The sequence below is a fragment of the Panonychus citri genome, unplaced genomic scaffold (assembly GCF_014898815.1).
Source record: "Panonychus citri isolate SS breed McGregor unplaced genomic scaffold, ASM1489881v1 Contig00144, whole genome shotgun sequence".
In the NCBI taxonomy this organism is placed as follows: Eukaryota; Metazoa; Arthropoda; class Arachnida; order Trombidiformes; family Tetranychidae; genus Panonychus; species Panonychus citri.
This window is the reverse complement of record NW_026515549.1, coordinates 590,593-606,468: the sequence shown is the minus strand read 5'-3', so window position 1 is coordinate 606,468 and position 15,876 is coordinate 590,593. Positions and strand designations below refer to the sequence as shown.

The following is a 15,876-nucleotide window of genomic DNA, read 5'->3' as shown; positions in this document are numbered from 1 at the left end:
CCACAAAGAGACTTTCATTCGAACGATTTTTCTAATTGTCAATAAATCGAAACAGTTCATCGATCCAATCGAATAAATCGATTTTCTAAATTCTCTCATTTTCCATATTCTCTTAGTTCTCTTTCTTTTCGATCTTTACAATTAGTCAATTAATCGTCGAATCTAATTAATTAATCCAATTGAATCGAATATTTGAAGAAAATTATTCTCGTGTTTTCATCGCTTTTATTTTCCATGTTTTTTTTTGTTCTCGATTATTTTCTTCTTTCATTCATTCGTTTTCACCTTTTTCTCCATTTACCTGTCGTATTCCGGTCTATCGTCTTTCCGGATGTTCGAATTGGAACAAAAGATGAGATTTCTATCGTTAAAATAACCTCCATTTTGAATCGTCAACATCGTGAGTGGATAAATGTCAACATGTTCAAATTCTGTTCGTTCACAATGTAAGCTCATTGGCCTTTGAGTCTTTAAACTCTTTCTCTCTCACTTGACTAGATTGACTAATTATTGTTCATTACCTGTTGAAAAAATGGCCGTGAAAAATACAATTGAACTCAGTCAATGACAAGAAAGAAAATTGGAAAACAGCAATAACAATCATCTCCTGAAATAGCAACATTAGAGATTATTAATATTTGATTATCTTTTGCCAATAAAAACCTTCCTTATTGGTGAGAGAGGAAGAGAAATGGAGATTACCTGATTGAACAGAATTTACAAAACAATCAATTCCATCAATAGTAATCTCTGACCTTGTTTGACTATTTCAAGTTCAACATCAGGTTATAATTATTTCCGTTGGTAAGGAAAATCTCGTTGGGGCAAATCAAAAGGATAAAAATTCAACAATTAACCGGATTAACCGAAATGTAAACAGGAAAACCAAATTTTCTGTAAAATGTGTAAAATCCATGATAAACCAGAATTACGTTGGAATAACTTAATTGTATCAATGAGAAGTAATCATAAACTTCTAGTGATTAATCTAATCAGTGTTCATCATCAGGGAATTAATTTAGATAAACATCATTAGTGATTTAATTGAGAGAAACGATAATTGCTTTTCATCAATTTGATTATCGAATCATGTTAATCATCATCTTGTTTATGTAATCGATTCCAAATCTAACTAACCTGTTTCACTTAATTGTCAATCAAAACTACAATTAATTTCTAGTGAATATTATCACAAGGCTACTTAATCAATTACTAATTGTTTTCTTTTTGCCAACTTTCAATTGATCGCCTTTAAATCAAACCAATTCATTTGTCGAGCTATAAATCAAACTTTTTCCTCAATCAAGATGAGTCTTAATTACAAGAGACTCAATTAACCATCATCATCATCATAACATCCAAACTAAATTAACTCAACACTTTCAATCAAATGATTAACCTTTTCTCATCTAATCAGTCAAAAGTGAATCGTATCACAAACAATTTGGGAAACAAGGTGAGGTTAAAGCTCTTGAAATCGGTTAACAAAAAGTAAAGATTAAAAGATCAACAGGTAGATGAGATTAAAACTGGAATCGGGAACAGATTAGGAAAACAATTAAAATCGAAATGGAAAAGATAAAAAAAGGGTTAACATGGCGGCGAGAGAGTGGTGACCCCAAAACCTTGACCTTGAAGCCATTTAACTTTGTCCTCAATCGATTGGGCTCATTGTTGGAGATGAAGGTGATGAAGATGAAAATGAAGATGAAGATGAAGATGGAGATAAGATAAAGGCCTAAAAGTGAGTAATCTAAAAAGGTAAACTGGTTTGAGAGAGAAATGAGTCATCTGGAGACACCAACGAAATGATTACACGAAAAGGATTGGAAGAGAATCAGTTGATTGTAATCAACTTCTACTTTACCTTTAGAATCACAATTAAGGCGGAGACTTGAATAGTAACCAACCAACGAGAAGATCAACAATACAAGAAAAAGAGAGAAGATGAAAAATATTAGTTAAAAGTAGAAAAGAATATCAATAAAATTGAACATTTATCATCAATTGTTTTCTTTTCTTCAAGTTTACCTGTTTGATAGAAATTTACATTATTAGTATTGATCATAATCTCTCTGTCTCAATGTGACCTTAGATCTAAATAAATTCAAGTGTAAAGTAATTGTAACAATCAGTTAAATTGTTGATTCGATTGGAGTAAAGTCTTCATCTTAATCATAACCTTAATTTTCATCTTCAACTGTTTTCATTTGACAATTTGGTTGATACATTTAGCCAACAACAATTCATCACCATTTACATTTATTGTCAAATCCATCAACTGTGAACAACTGATACTGTTAAATTAACAATCAACAGTCAACAATTTACTGAACAACAAGTAACCAGTTTCAAATTGTCTACTCTTCATATCTCACAATCAACAATCAACAATCAACGTTTTCTCAATCTTCGTATTGAAACATTGAAACTCTTACAAAATGGTTCCAGTGTCAACTTTGTTCGTGGAGGAAAATACAAGAATCAATTGTGTAAAATTGATCGATAAATTGTTTGGAATCAATCGATCCAAATGTCCAGGGATTAAACATGTAGTTCGAGTTAATCTTCTCATGGTGATTCTGGTTCTCTTCTTCCTGTCCACTTGGGTCACTTTCTATCTCGCCTCCGTCGGTCTCGGCCTAATGGTTATCACTTTAATGTCGCTTCTTTAATTTCATCTACTTGATTTTTTCTCCTTTTCTTTCTGTGTCAAAATATTCGAGATGATGAAGAGAAAAGAGAACATCAGAAGGAGAAGAAGATAAAAGATGATAAGGATGAGGAAAACGATGATGAGTCGAAAGAGTCGCATCTTTAGACGAAACGCCTTGACATGATGTAAATAGCAATTCGAAAGTAATATGAATCCGTATGCAGAACATGCAATGGAAAGAGAGAGAAAGAGAAGATGAAAGACGAAATCATCTCCATCTATTCTCTTTCCTTTTCATCTTTATCTCTCTCATCCTCATCTTCTTCATCATCCTCATCTATTCAAAATTAGATCCAAAGGAATGTCTTATCCAGAGAGAGAAAGAGCAAAAACTCAAACAACTAAGAGTCACACGCAGTGTTAACTTCTCTTTCTTGTTGATAATTTTCTCTTTCTTTCTCTCTTATGAATGGATCATCATCATCATCATCATCATCATCATCATCTTCGTCTTCATCATCATCATCCCAATGAATCTTTGCTCCACAAACTAAACCGTTATTTGCATTGAAAATTTTTACATTTGTATAAACAACAATAAGATTACCAACTAACATTTTCCTCTCAATTCCATGTGATTGTGGTTCCTCATTCAAATGATTACCTTTAATTAACCAACCACAATCACCTTAAATTATTATTTTAAATTGTTATTCTTTCTCTACCTTAATTGTTTTATTTTTGATAATCATGATTAAAACTCTGGTTCCTCAATAATCTAAACCAATTTGTTTACTATTTTTATTGTTCTGTTGTGTAAAAGTTTCCATAGTTAATTGTGTTCCATTCATCAGTTACCATGGATTAATCGACAATCAGCTAATTGAGTAGATTTAAGAAAGAGAAAGACAGAGAGAGGAGATTAAAGGATCAGATTAACAGTTAGACACAATTAACCAGATGAATTAACTAATCAATCAATGGATAATTTAGTTCCAATTTTATTGTATATTCGTAATTTTCGTGAATATCGACATCGAGATTGTCGAGATGCATCACCAAGATTCTTGGTAAGTAATTAAACTTAATTGTTGAAAAATTAAATTTTTGGTTAATTGTGAAAATCAGTTTCAGTTAATCACAATCAAATTGTAATTAGATTAGGTCAATCTCCCTTCCAATATTTAGTAACTCACTGAAAGTGCTACTTGGATTATCAAAAGGTTATCATAGTTAATTGTTGTGGTTGATTAACGTCAATCTAATAATCTAAATGTCAATAGTTAATGATTAACTTTTGTATCATTTAAACTCGACTCTGCCAACAATTACGAGGTAATAATTAATTGTCCAAGGTTGATTATATTGATTTCTCACTTGAATTTCCCCTCTACATCTTGTTAATCATTTAAAAAACAACAATCAACTTTAATTTTGTTTTTTCTTCGAGTTAGTTAGTTAATTGCTGCAATAACAACAGAAAACATTAACCAAATCTAATAATAATTACCATTAACTGTTTATTATTTTAACGATAATAAACAAAAACTGAACTTCAACTCAGATCATTGATCCATTCAATATGTTTATCCAATCAACAGAATCAGTAAATCATTTTGATCAGTTAATTGTTGTTTCCTTTGTTATTTTCAATTCGGGTATCGATTGCCCGATTCTAATTAATTGCTTCTTACTTGCCAACAATTAGTTTTCCTGGTAGAATCACAATTAGAGACGCATCGATTGTCTGAATTAAGAAAACTGATTAACTTGATTATTTTACTTTTCTAAATTGTGTAACCTGATTTAGTTTACACACTCTCATTAATTCAGCTCATTAATTAGAAGCACAATTGTTGCTTCATTAAGATAATTAATTGACTCTGATCAAGTTGATGAATTGCTGACTAAATTGTTTTGAGTTAACAATTGATTAGTTAATACTTTTACCAGGATAACCACAATTAAATAATCAAAATTGTTATGATTACAATCAACTTCTTAGCAATCAATTTCCCTCTACATTGAAATGGTTTGACAATCAACCTTTTGATTTTGATGGAGGAATTAAATCAAACAATTAGGAGGAAACAAAATGATACTTGTCACAATTTAGCCTGATCATTATGATTAAGTAATATTATTTAATCCTGGTTATAATATTAATCATTGATTGATCATGTTTATTGTTTATATTGATTTGATTGTGAACTTTTTGAAAGACTGTAAACAAATCAACAATTAAGTAATCAAATGATTTCGTTAGTCTAAAAATACACTTAATCATAATTTAATCAGTCATTTATTTGAATTAACAACGAGGCTTGAAATTACCAAAGAATTGGATTAATTCCTGAATTTTTGTTCACTTAATCATGAAATCTAAATTGTTGATCGGCCTGAATCCAGAAATTAAGTAAATTACATTCAAAATGAAACAATTTGAATGAAATTTTTTCATCTCAATTGTAACTAAATTGTTAACTGTTAATCTTAATGATGTTGATGATAATCAAGATAATTGAAACAAACGTTGATCATTGTACTGATTACATTAAACTCTTTGATTGCTATTAATAAATTCAGTTGCTTCCATTATTGGAAAGTGGAAATTAACAGGAAAGTTAAACCAGAGGAATTTGCAAATTTAATTGTTGCAATTAACAAAAACAATTAATAACTATTACACAATCTAAATTAAGTGAATTCCTTTTTTCAAACTAATCATCAAAGGATTTGATCAGCTATTGATTTAGCAAAAACAATGAAAAATAATCACAATTAAAACTTATTAGCTACAGTTGTGGATAATTTTGATAACCAGTAATTAGTTAATTTGTTTAAAAAATAAAATAACGTTTAATCAACGTAACGATATAATTCAAAAAAAATAACTAACTTAATTTAGTTGATTAGTTTACTAATTAGTTGATTATGAATAGTAAATCATTGCGTTTTTTGCCGATTCATTGTATAATTATAATCATCACAATTAACTACAAATGAACAATGAATTAGCTGTTTTCTGTATTTTCCTTTGTTTATAATCAACACCAAATGACAGGCAAACCAGTAACTGAATTAATTTGATTATAATCAGTTTGAAACAATCCAGTGTGTACATTGAGAGTTCCCATGAATCACAATTAAAGTTAATTTGGTTTCTTCAACACAGGTACGTGAATCGTTACGACAACGAGCTCGTAACAGATCATCTGTATCAACAACCTCAACTTCATCACCTTCCTCATCATTGTCTTCTGCCACCCCAACAGCATCAAATTCATCATCATTTGCATCATCATCTTCATCCTCATCAACTGTTAATCTCATCTCTTTGGGAAGATCACCTTCATTTCGTTATAAAATGCAACAAGTTGGAGAAGAGATTAAAGAATTGGAAAAAGAAGTTTCTCCAGAAATTGATCGATCCACAGCAATTAATCGTATTGATTCCACATCATTAGATCATCATCACCATCATCAATCGGTAAGAGACAATTTAATCACTTGATCCGATCAAAATTCAATCCCGATGTCATGGCCTCATGTTTCCATTACAATTAACAGTAATCATGTAATCTAATTGAACCATGGAGATAATATTTGTATCTCTTTAATTGGCTTTTCATTTTCCTCTCATTTCCGTGTTGATGTTTTCATCTAGTATCTTTATGATGCTTCCAGTTTAATTAGTGTTTCTCCATATTGAGCTTTCGGCAGTTTTCATCAGCAAAATTAGTCAATCTGATCCATTTTGTCCCGATTGTTTATTGATTTAATTGTGGTCGTTAAATGTTGATTGTGTAGGTTTAGAATACCAATCATTTTCCCTTTCATGACTTTATCCTGTTTCCTTTTGTCTCTTCCTCCTTTAATTTAGTTCACCAGCCTCATCATTTTTGATAATTTTCACCATTACAATTAAGGTCACCTAGAGGAAAGAAAACAATGTAAATCTAATTAAATTTTAGTGTCTCTTTGTTTCGCTGTTGATTGAGCGAAGCAAAAAATTTGCTAATTGTCAGCAAACCCGAAATACAGAATGTAAACAGAATGTTCCATATGTAAGCTTAAATTAATTTCTTTTCGTTTCAATTTCCCTTTTTTCGCCTCTTCCATCATTTTTGATCATCTTTATTTCATCATTAACTTTTATCATCATCATTTTATATCAAAAGGAGGACCAGGATTATGGTGATGATGATGATGAAGATGAAAATGAAGATTATTCCAAGTTAATTAACATAGAAGACGAAGGATTCCCTGAAAATTTCCAGGTAATTATCAAAATCTCACTTTCTCTGATTACTGGTGTTTCCTATTGGTTTAAATCATTTGTCACAATTTAAATTGATCACGTTTGATTGGCCAATGGGAGTTTCTTTGTCGACTATTATTGGATACAGAGAAAAGTGAATTAGTGATTAAATTTGTAAATCAATTGATGAAAATGATGATTATGACATTGACTTACATAATTGATCATCATTGAGATTGAGATTTTTGATCACAGACCAAGATTGTTTAGCTAAAGTGTTGACACTGATTGTTGATCATCCAAAGGATTGGAAAGAAAAGTGAAGAGTGAAAATGTTCAATTTTTCGAAAATGCTTATTTTCTGTTGTCTCTTCGATTCTAATCTTCTTGGAATTTTGAGTCAATCTCTGAGTCATCGATTCACCAGGAAACGTAAAAGAGTACGAATTGTCTGCTCATTGAACCTTTTGTTTCATTGTTCGATTGTTTTTAAATTAACTATTGATTCCATTTCTTTTTCATTGTTTATCTTTTTAGAATCAGATGGATGAAGCTTCGAATGATATTGAAGAGAGATATCGACGAGTTCTACTGGCCAACACCCTCTTGGACAACGAACGTCACACTTATTCCTTCGAGGGGGAAAATTTACGAGAAGAGTTTAACACATTGGAAGATGATTATTTACATGGTCGTCGATTACTTAGAGAAAAAACGAGGGTAATCAATCAAATCTTCCATCGCTTTAGACTTTCTAGTGATCACCAATTGATTAATCATTTCCAATCCTCTTCTTCTTAATAGACTTATGATTTATTGAAACGAGATCATGCTAAACTTAAGGATTCCTGTGTCTTCATGGATCATTGTATTAACCAAAGAGATGATTTATTCGAGGTAAGACTATCCGATGATTGGATTTAGGATAAGAATCTGGAAAGAAAAGAAAAGAGATTTTGATTGTATTTTGATCTCTAATTGTTTATGCAGAAAAACGGCCTCAGTTACCTACAATTAAGGCCATTCCGTTCAATTTGTGATATAAAAACTATTTCTCCTCATGATGATAAAGAGGATGGTGATGATACTGAGGATGAAGTTGATTCTGGATACAATAAACCGATTCCATCGATGGTTTTAATAAACGATCCTTCCAATCCAATAGATCAATTTGTGATCAACTTTTTTAACCAATATGACCAATCTACATTGGAGGAACAATTAAAGAGTATAATTAGTGAAAGAATGGATTTAAAAAGAACAGCAGAAAGATTAAGGGAAGAGGTTGAAGAGAAACGTAAAAATAATTCAAATTTGGAGGAGAAAATTTTTACCGAATCATATCGAGTATCTGATGCTGAAGAATTAGAAACCCAACGTGAGTAAAAAATTGAAATAAGATGATAAATGTTTCGTGAAAAGTGCAACAATCAAGATATGAACACTTAAGAAAAGGAGAAATCGAGCTGTTAGAAAGTTTTCTTTTCCTCATCACCAATAGAGCTGAACGTTAACAGAAAGACATTGATTCCATAGATAAAATGAAATTTTCAGGGTGATGTTGAAACTATTGAGACAAAAAGAATGTCAAATTTGAGTTGTGAATGTTGATTAAACAACAATAGTCAATGATGCAAGTCTTTTTGAAAATTTTCAGCTTTCGTGGTGATCAAGAGGATAAGAGGTGAGAGTTACACTGATATGGAGCTTATATAATCAAAGATGAGCCATGATTAAGGAATGATTTGTTTTGATAGAAAATGTTGATGGCACAGATTTACAATCTATTTAAAGAACTGATATTAAAGTATGTTAACTATTTGCTTCTAATGTTGACAAGCTTAGGTTATTATTATTATGGTTAATAACTGGAAAATAGTGTAGGCTGATGAAACAATTCAAGTACGTTGATGCTCCTTATCATATGTCTCATTTGAACAGTTGAGTATCACGCTTATTTACAGCATCTAATCAGTAGGCTCAGGGGAAACACATCAAAATGAATTAACAGGGTAAAATGTAACCATAGAGGAAATTTGATCGACAAGAGAATCCTGAACGTTGTAATTTCTTCAGATTATTCATTTGATCCTTTAGTTGTACTTTACTTGACCAACATTGAATTTCTTTGGTTTTTTTGTTCCATTCTCCATTTTTGATATAATATGTGAATAATTTCTTTTTTACCCTTCCAGAGGAAAACATTCGACTATTGAAAGAATATCGAGATAAATTAAGTATCACTGGAGAAGAAATCAAAAGATTAAAAGAAAAATTAACTTACCTTGAAAAGGAACTTGACCAATTGAAAAGGAATCACCAAAATTCTGAGAAATCGGAAGTTACATTGAACAAGAAGAAACGTCAATCATTACGACAGGTGAGAAATAACTCCAACTGGTATCTTAAATATTCTCAAATCAATAAATCAATCATCAAGAACTAATTACTTAGTAAGAATTTAGAACAAATTTTCATCTTTGTTTACATTTTTCTTCAAGAACAATTTTTGAATTTGAAAGAAAAAAATTCTCAAATATTAGTAGTCCTTTTATTCCAAAGATGGCGACACTTATTCCATCAATTTTATTGTACGATTTTTAATTTAACTTTTCAATCTCATTCATCTTTAAACACAATTGATTTCTATTTAATTTAATTCAACCTTGATTTCTAATTTAACTTAATCAATCAAACCAAAAAGAAAAGTGTTAATTCTAATTTGATACCTTTTACGTGACAATGATTAACTTGGTTCGTTTTAATTTGATTGTCAGTTGAAGGCTGATTGTTTTTCTGTAGAAAAAAAAATAGTTAAAAATGTGAACCTTTTTAACGGTTTTCACTTGACCAAATTAATTAGGATTTTCTATTTCTCAGTTAATCAAAGATTAAATTGTTTAAAGGTAATGTAAACAAGGTATTCTTAACTTGATAGAAACCAAGATTATCAAGTGATTAGGTTTTACTTACATGAGACTGTTGATTTCTAATTAACTTTACCAATAACTAATCAATGTTTTTTTCTTTTCTTTTTTTCTCTTTCCTATCTTTTCTCATCTTTCATGTGTTTGTCTCTCTCACTCACCCAATGGTTGATTTAATGGATAAAATAAAAAAGCTTCGAGAAGTAGAAGCCAAAATTGGCGAGCTTGAAGGTTTAAATAACCTTTTATATAAGAAACTTGATAAGATTAAAAAGTCCAAATATGTTGTAAGCTGATTCCAAAGTTAAGATGGATCATCATCTTGTTAATCACCTTCGAAGGAGAATCGTTTTGTTTTTTAAAAGCATCTTAACACCAGTGGATCTCAAACGGATTTAGAGGGAGAAACAGATAATCAAGGAAACAAACATACAAACAAAAAGTGACCATATTTTTACAGCAATAGTTTGTTACCTTAATTGATAACAGCGAAAACAAAACCATTAACTAGAGCATCCGCCAGCCTCCCACCATCACCACCACCACCATCATCATCAAAGTTATTACTTGCTACCATCATTAGCATCACCATTATCATCATCAGGAGATGAAACAATATCATCAATATAAACAACAACAAGAACAACAACTACACAGTCAATCTTTCAGAAATTACAACAATGAGGTTTGATTTTCCCATGAATTTTGGTGTTCTCTCAGAGAACTTGAATTCAGTTTGATAGGCTTACATGAGTATTTTCCAATGATAAGCAATCAACAAGAAAGAGATAGAATCTTTTACTTTTTCTTATCTTCATCGTAAATCAAAACAATTGTTATTCTTGATTGAGTGACAAAATTACCCATTACTTTTTGATTGGAACAAAAATTTAACCGCCAACATTTTATTACCATTCAAGGGACGAGACTTATCATCACTGCTACTTTATAATTAACTTGATTTGTTAATCTATTATAATAATTGACACTTAATTTCAAGCATTTCTCCATCTATTACAATTTAGAATCTCGTCAGTATTACTAATCAACTGTAAACATAGAGAACTACGAGAAAAGGAGGTAATCAAGTCACCTGGGCTTCTATCAGTCTATCAACAAATCATAACTTGGATATCAAGGAGAGAGAGAGATTGACCTCAAGATTGATCTCATCTTCGCTTCAATAATCAAACTCATTGTCAAATTGTGATGGACTGAAAATCACAGGAAACCAGAAAGAGAGAAAAACTAATTTCTTTTCGATTACTGTTTTAAATAGTCCATCGAAAAGCATATGGTAAATGATGATCCAAATCATTTAATAGACTATTTTCCCGATAATGATGAGCCTCTATTGTTTATCAGTCGATTCTCATACATTAAGGATTCCATCAAATGGTCACAATCATCTGTACTAATCAAGCATTGTCATCAAACCATCATCATCACACCCACATTTAGATTTACAAAACAACAACAAAGACCATGAAACAATGATGATCATCAATTATGGAATCAACAACAAAGAAGATAAAAAGACACATGAAGAGAAACAAAATCTAATCATTAAAAATGGATAGAAATGATTCTCGAATTGTGATAACATGAGAGAAAAGATTTAATCATAATTGATTTTGTCTAATTACACTTCTTACGACTTGATTGTGCCTTTTATCCACATTTAATCACACACACCAATCTACACATTCTCACACTGATATGACCTTCTCTCCTTTTTATTTATTAACCTTTTCTATTATGTTGGTTACCTATACCAAAGGTCATTTGGAAAACAAAACCCATTAGATTAATCATCAGGAAAAGTAAACATAAAATCACCAAGAAAATGATTGTGAAAATCTCCAAATGCAATTGCTGTTTCATCAACCACTGATTTTGGATAATCAAAAACAAGTAATCACCATTTTAATGAGCTAATTCAAATTATATTGGATAGAAATATTTTTCATTACAATCAAATGAACAGAGGAAAACCAATAATGAATCAACAAAGAAACACAGTGGCCTCTCAATTTAACAAGACAGAAATTAACTTTACAACAATTAACCTTTAACCAACTCTATCGATAAGCCAATGATTGTGTTTATTTTACCTTTGGAACCAACAATTTATCACCAACCTTTGAACCAGCGGATGATGATGATGATACTCAATCTATAACCTTGATGATCAAGTTAATTCATTAACTTAACTGTTTATCTTTTCATGTCTTTTTTTTATCTTCTCAATTGATTCTCTCATCCAAAAAAGATGATGATGAAGATGATGAAGTAAAAGTCTCAGTCCTCAGAGGCACTAAGGTTGATTAGATGGTTTCTTTTGATTTCTAATGTACAAGATTTGTCAAGAAAACGATAACACGTTCACTCGTTATTATATTTAAGGTAAATAAATAACATGTTCATCTTCATCCTTGACCAATCATTGGGATGAAAACTGAGAGAGAGAGAAGAGAGGAAAAGTTATCATTTCTATTTTATAGGAAACGTCAATTCGTTGATTAAATTGTTGAAGAAAAAGGTAAAATTATTTATCATTAATTTGATTGAAAATTGATTACAATATGTGCTCATATTGCTAGAGAACAGGAAATTAACTCCTGGACAATGGGCAGAAATTAAAATACTAAATTAACTTTGATTGTTGATGATCCAGGTAACACATTAATTAGAATAAGAGATTTTCTCATCTCCTCCTGAGTTTGAATTTCCTTTTCGAAGAGAAGAAAATGAAATTTTAATATTGTAACGATTGTTTTCTAACTAATCAGATCACATCCGCTTTTATCAGCACGTTGACACACCCAAACTCGGAATCACCCAAAGAGCAATGAAACAAAGATGATAACTTATTCTCATGTTGATCATGATGATAAAAACTCCTGGTGATATAAACTGTCAGTCCTTTGAATGGTAAAGAAATTAATATCAACTGGGATGATAGGATGATAATGGTAAGTGATGAGGATGAGGATGAAACCTTTGATTAACGCCCATCATCCCACATCCTAAGTCAATGTGATATTTTTTTCGAGTTCATTTTTGTTGATCATCAATTGTTATCGATTCATGATAAAAGGATAACAATTACAATTACAATTGAGTAAATTGGTTTAATCATATTGTATAACTGACACAATTGGACAATATTGATGGCGGTGTAAAAGGTTGTGGGTGGATGAGGAGGAGGAAAGTAGATGATGATGATAATGATATTTAAGGGGAAGGATATTGATGAAGGATGAAAATAAAAAGGAAAAGGAAAAGATGATGAACAAGGAAAATGATTGAGTTTATGCTGTTCAGTAAATGGGAAGATCAATTTGGAGGCTGTGACCTTATCAAAAAGCATCAACACCATGGGGTTATCTTCATCTTCATCTTCATCCTCATCATCTTCATTATTGTAGCTTGATTTTTGTCCACAAATCATTTTACCAGAAAAAAAATGATCCAATTACACAATAATAGTAATCTTTACCTCCTTCATCCTCATCAATGAGATGAAGATGAGGATGAGGATGATAAAAAACGAAGTTAAAATGAAAAAAGCATAAGAAGATGAAGGATGATGAGAGTTTGTAAGAGGAGGAGGTGGAGGGAGTGAGGGAGTTGCTTGAGTTGCGATCGATATGAGAGATGATCTTGGAACAGGAAGTGATGAGGGATAAACTTGTAGGGATCCAAGGTGATGATGAACAGGAAATGGAAACAGAATTAAGTTAATCAACATTTTCAAATTCCAATTGAATTCCCTGTCGCTGGGAAGTTGATAATTACCTTTATCCCAACAAATGAAACTCTTGCGTTCACAACTTAATCCAAAATCAACTCGGTTAATCCACTTGGATTTAATCAACAATCAACACAAGTAAATTAATCACTTCCTTATTAACAGCAGTCACAGTGAATAAAAAACGGGATGACCAATGAATTTGATTAATTAATTGTTCTAATTAAAACTGTGTATCCAAAAGGTAAATCAATTTTATGATACCAGAAATGATTACGATTAAATTTTTGCAGCAATTAAAGGTATCATCATCATCTTAATGATTAAAGGTAAGGTTAATTGATCTGTATTTCAAGCTTTTACGTTTATTGATTAAGATACGATTAGTTAATTAGCATTTTATGATTACCTTTTTATGTTAATTAATTTATGATATCATCAAGGATCTAATGTAATTGTAGTTGATGACAACAATTAACTTACTTGGTCAACTTGACTCTCAACAGTGAAAATGATAATTCAGATCATTGACCAACAATTTAATCATCGTAATCATAATTACAATCAGTAGAATCATCAATGGTTATTTCATCATTAATTGTTGTTGATTTTTGTTTGTTTTCAGCTTATAACTTGTTTTCAGTATAATCAGTTAATTGTTTGTGCTTTATTATGGTCAATTATAGTTTAGTAAATCAAATAATTTACCTTAATTAAAGGTTTAAATTATTCAGTTAAATAGTAATGATTAACATAACCAAATAATAATTAAAGTCGATGGATGATTAACAAAATTAAAGTAATCACGACATTGATTATCATTGTTTTCCAACAATTTAACATCCAAGAACAAAATTATCAAGATAAATCAAGAAAACAAAATTAAAATCTAATTAAAGTTTCAAATTGTTGATAAAATTTTGGGAGACAATTAAATGGCTTAAAGATATTAACAAATTGTTTGATTTAGTTGATTGTTGTTGGTTAATTCTCTTAATTGTTGTTAACCACCACCACCACCATTGATGATGATTAACAACATTAGATTTGTTAATTTCTCGAGTTGTTGTTTTCATTTTAATAATAATATTCAAGGTGATTTGGTTGGTTAGTTAATTGTGAGACTTGATTAGCTAAATAAAAAGTAGATCCGAAAAGGTTAATTGTAAAGTGATTCATTTTAATCAATTGAATCTATTAGATGATTGATTAGACAAAAATGTAATTGCAATTTAAGTAACACTCCTGAAAGTAGAGATGAGATTTAAACTAAATCAGTTGATTATGATTAGTGTATTTAAATTATCAAACCTTCAACCAACAAGTATATTAGTTATTTAACTATTTATTTAATCAATTGACCTGGTAATTAACTACTAACAATTTAAATTGTACAAATTGATCTATCATGATTAAATAATCAATGAAAGCCAATGAAGTAATTAAATGATTGATTAAATCAGTAGTTGAACAAAAAAAAGTGTTTCAATCAATTAATTGTTGAATCTGATTAACATTTACAATTTAAACAACAACTCAATTGAAATTGTTTGAGTTAACAAAAACTAACAAAGACAATTAAAGTTAAATCAGCAACAATTAGCAATATCAGAATCGCAATTAACCACAAATTAGTTTAAAAACACTGTGGTTAATTGTTATTATAATAATTAACAGAGATCAAGTTTGTTAATCAATCGATTCCCTCCTTAATTGTTGGCACAATTAACTAAATAATTTTAGGTGTGGATAAGTAATCACAATGCAAATGATTTAAAGTTAATTATAAACATACAATTGAAATATGGTCTTGATTGTGTTGATCATTAATTACAATTTTCAGTTGATTGTTACAATTAATAATAATAATGAATACATAATTAAATTGTGCCACCAAGTGAGTTGCATGCATAATTATTTGATTAACTAATCGGGAAGGATAAAAGAGTTAATTGTTATTAAGTGATCAGTATTGATTGGAATGAATTAAAAATGATAATTTTAATCATTCAATTAACGGTAGCAATTTAATCACGATGATTAAAATGATTGTTGTTCAGTTGGACGAGCCCATAGATAGATTTGATTAATGTTAAGGCTTCTGATTGTTTGTAGTTAATATTTTAATTATCATGATGATTATTGTTTCATGATGAGGCTTATTGGTTAGTAGTAGTTGATTAAAGTTAATTGTGATTAGTTGAAACCAAACCTTTGTTTATGTCAAGATTTAAGATTCAATGTTAACTTCAATTAACTAACATTGATTAACAATTGT

At 30.1% G+C, this 15,876-nt stretch overlaps 1 protein-coding gene and 1 long non-coding RNA gene across 8 annotated transcripts; one reads left to right on the top strand and one right to left on the bottom strand.

Annotated features, from left to right (window-relative positions):
• The first annotated feature begins 196 nt into the window (after window positions 1-196).
• On the top strand, window positions 197-12,276 carry LOC128396527 (leucine-rich repeat flightless-interacting protein 2-like). 3 transcript variants are annotated; one of them, XM_053357121.1, is made up of 9 exons: window positions 197-400; window positions 499-3,726; window positions 5,832-6,146; window positions 6,838-6,936; window positions 7,455-7,637; window positions 7,722-7,814; window positions 7,908-8,295; window positions 9,113-9,297; window positions 10,039-12,276. In XM_053357121.1, exons 2-9 carry the CDS (start codon window positions 3,637-3,639, stop codon window positions 10,138-10,140), a joined length of 1,455 nt encoding a protein of 484 aa, XP_053213096.1. In that variant the 5' UTR covers window positions 197-400; window positions 499-3,636; the 3' UTR covers window positions 10,141-12,276. The 3 variants fall into 3 exon arrangements, with proteins under 3 accessions (XP_053213096.1, XP_053213099.1, XP_053213097.1); XM_053357124.1 differs by having other exon boundaries at window positions 198-400; window positions 775-3,726; XM_053357122.1 differs by having other exon boundaries at window positions 198-446; window positions 775-3,726.
• LOC128396532 (uncharacterized) lies at window positions 6,141-9,342 on the bottom strand. 5 transcript variants are annotated; one of them, XR_008326806.1, is made up of 6 exons: window positions 9,202-9,342; window positions 8,252-9,126; window positions 7,926-8,121; window positions 7,134-7,850; window positions 6,690-7,049; window positions 6,141-6,590 (listed from the first exon to the last, which is right to left on the bottom strand). It is a non-coding gene; the product is annotated as an uncharacterized LOC128396532 (long non-coding RNA). The 5 variants fall into 5 exon arrangements; XR_008326804.1 differs by having other exon boundaries at window positions 6,141-7,049; window positions 8,252-8,361; window positions 8,613-9,126; XR_008326805.1 differs by having other exon boundaries at window positions 6,141-7,049; window positions 8,252-8,361; window positions 8,880-9,126.
• Window positions 12,277-15,876: the final 3,600 nt, after the last annotated feature.

Bases quoted from the DNA above. Each gene is read 5' to 3' on its own strand.
- LOC128396527 (XM_053357121.1), top strand. From the start codon at position 3,637: ATGGATAATTTAGTTCCAATTTTATTGTATATTCGTAATTTTCGTGAA. The intron at 3,727-5,831 runs GTAAGTAATTAA...TCTTCAACACAG, and splicing joins ATGCATCACCAAGATTCTTG to GTACGTGAATCGTTACGACA. The intron at 8,296-9,112 runs GTGAGTAAAAAA...TTACCCTTCCAG, and splicing joins TGAAGAATTAGAAACCCAAC to AGGAAAACATTCGACTATTG.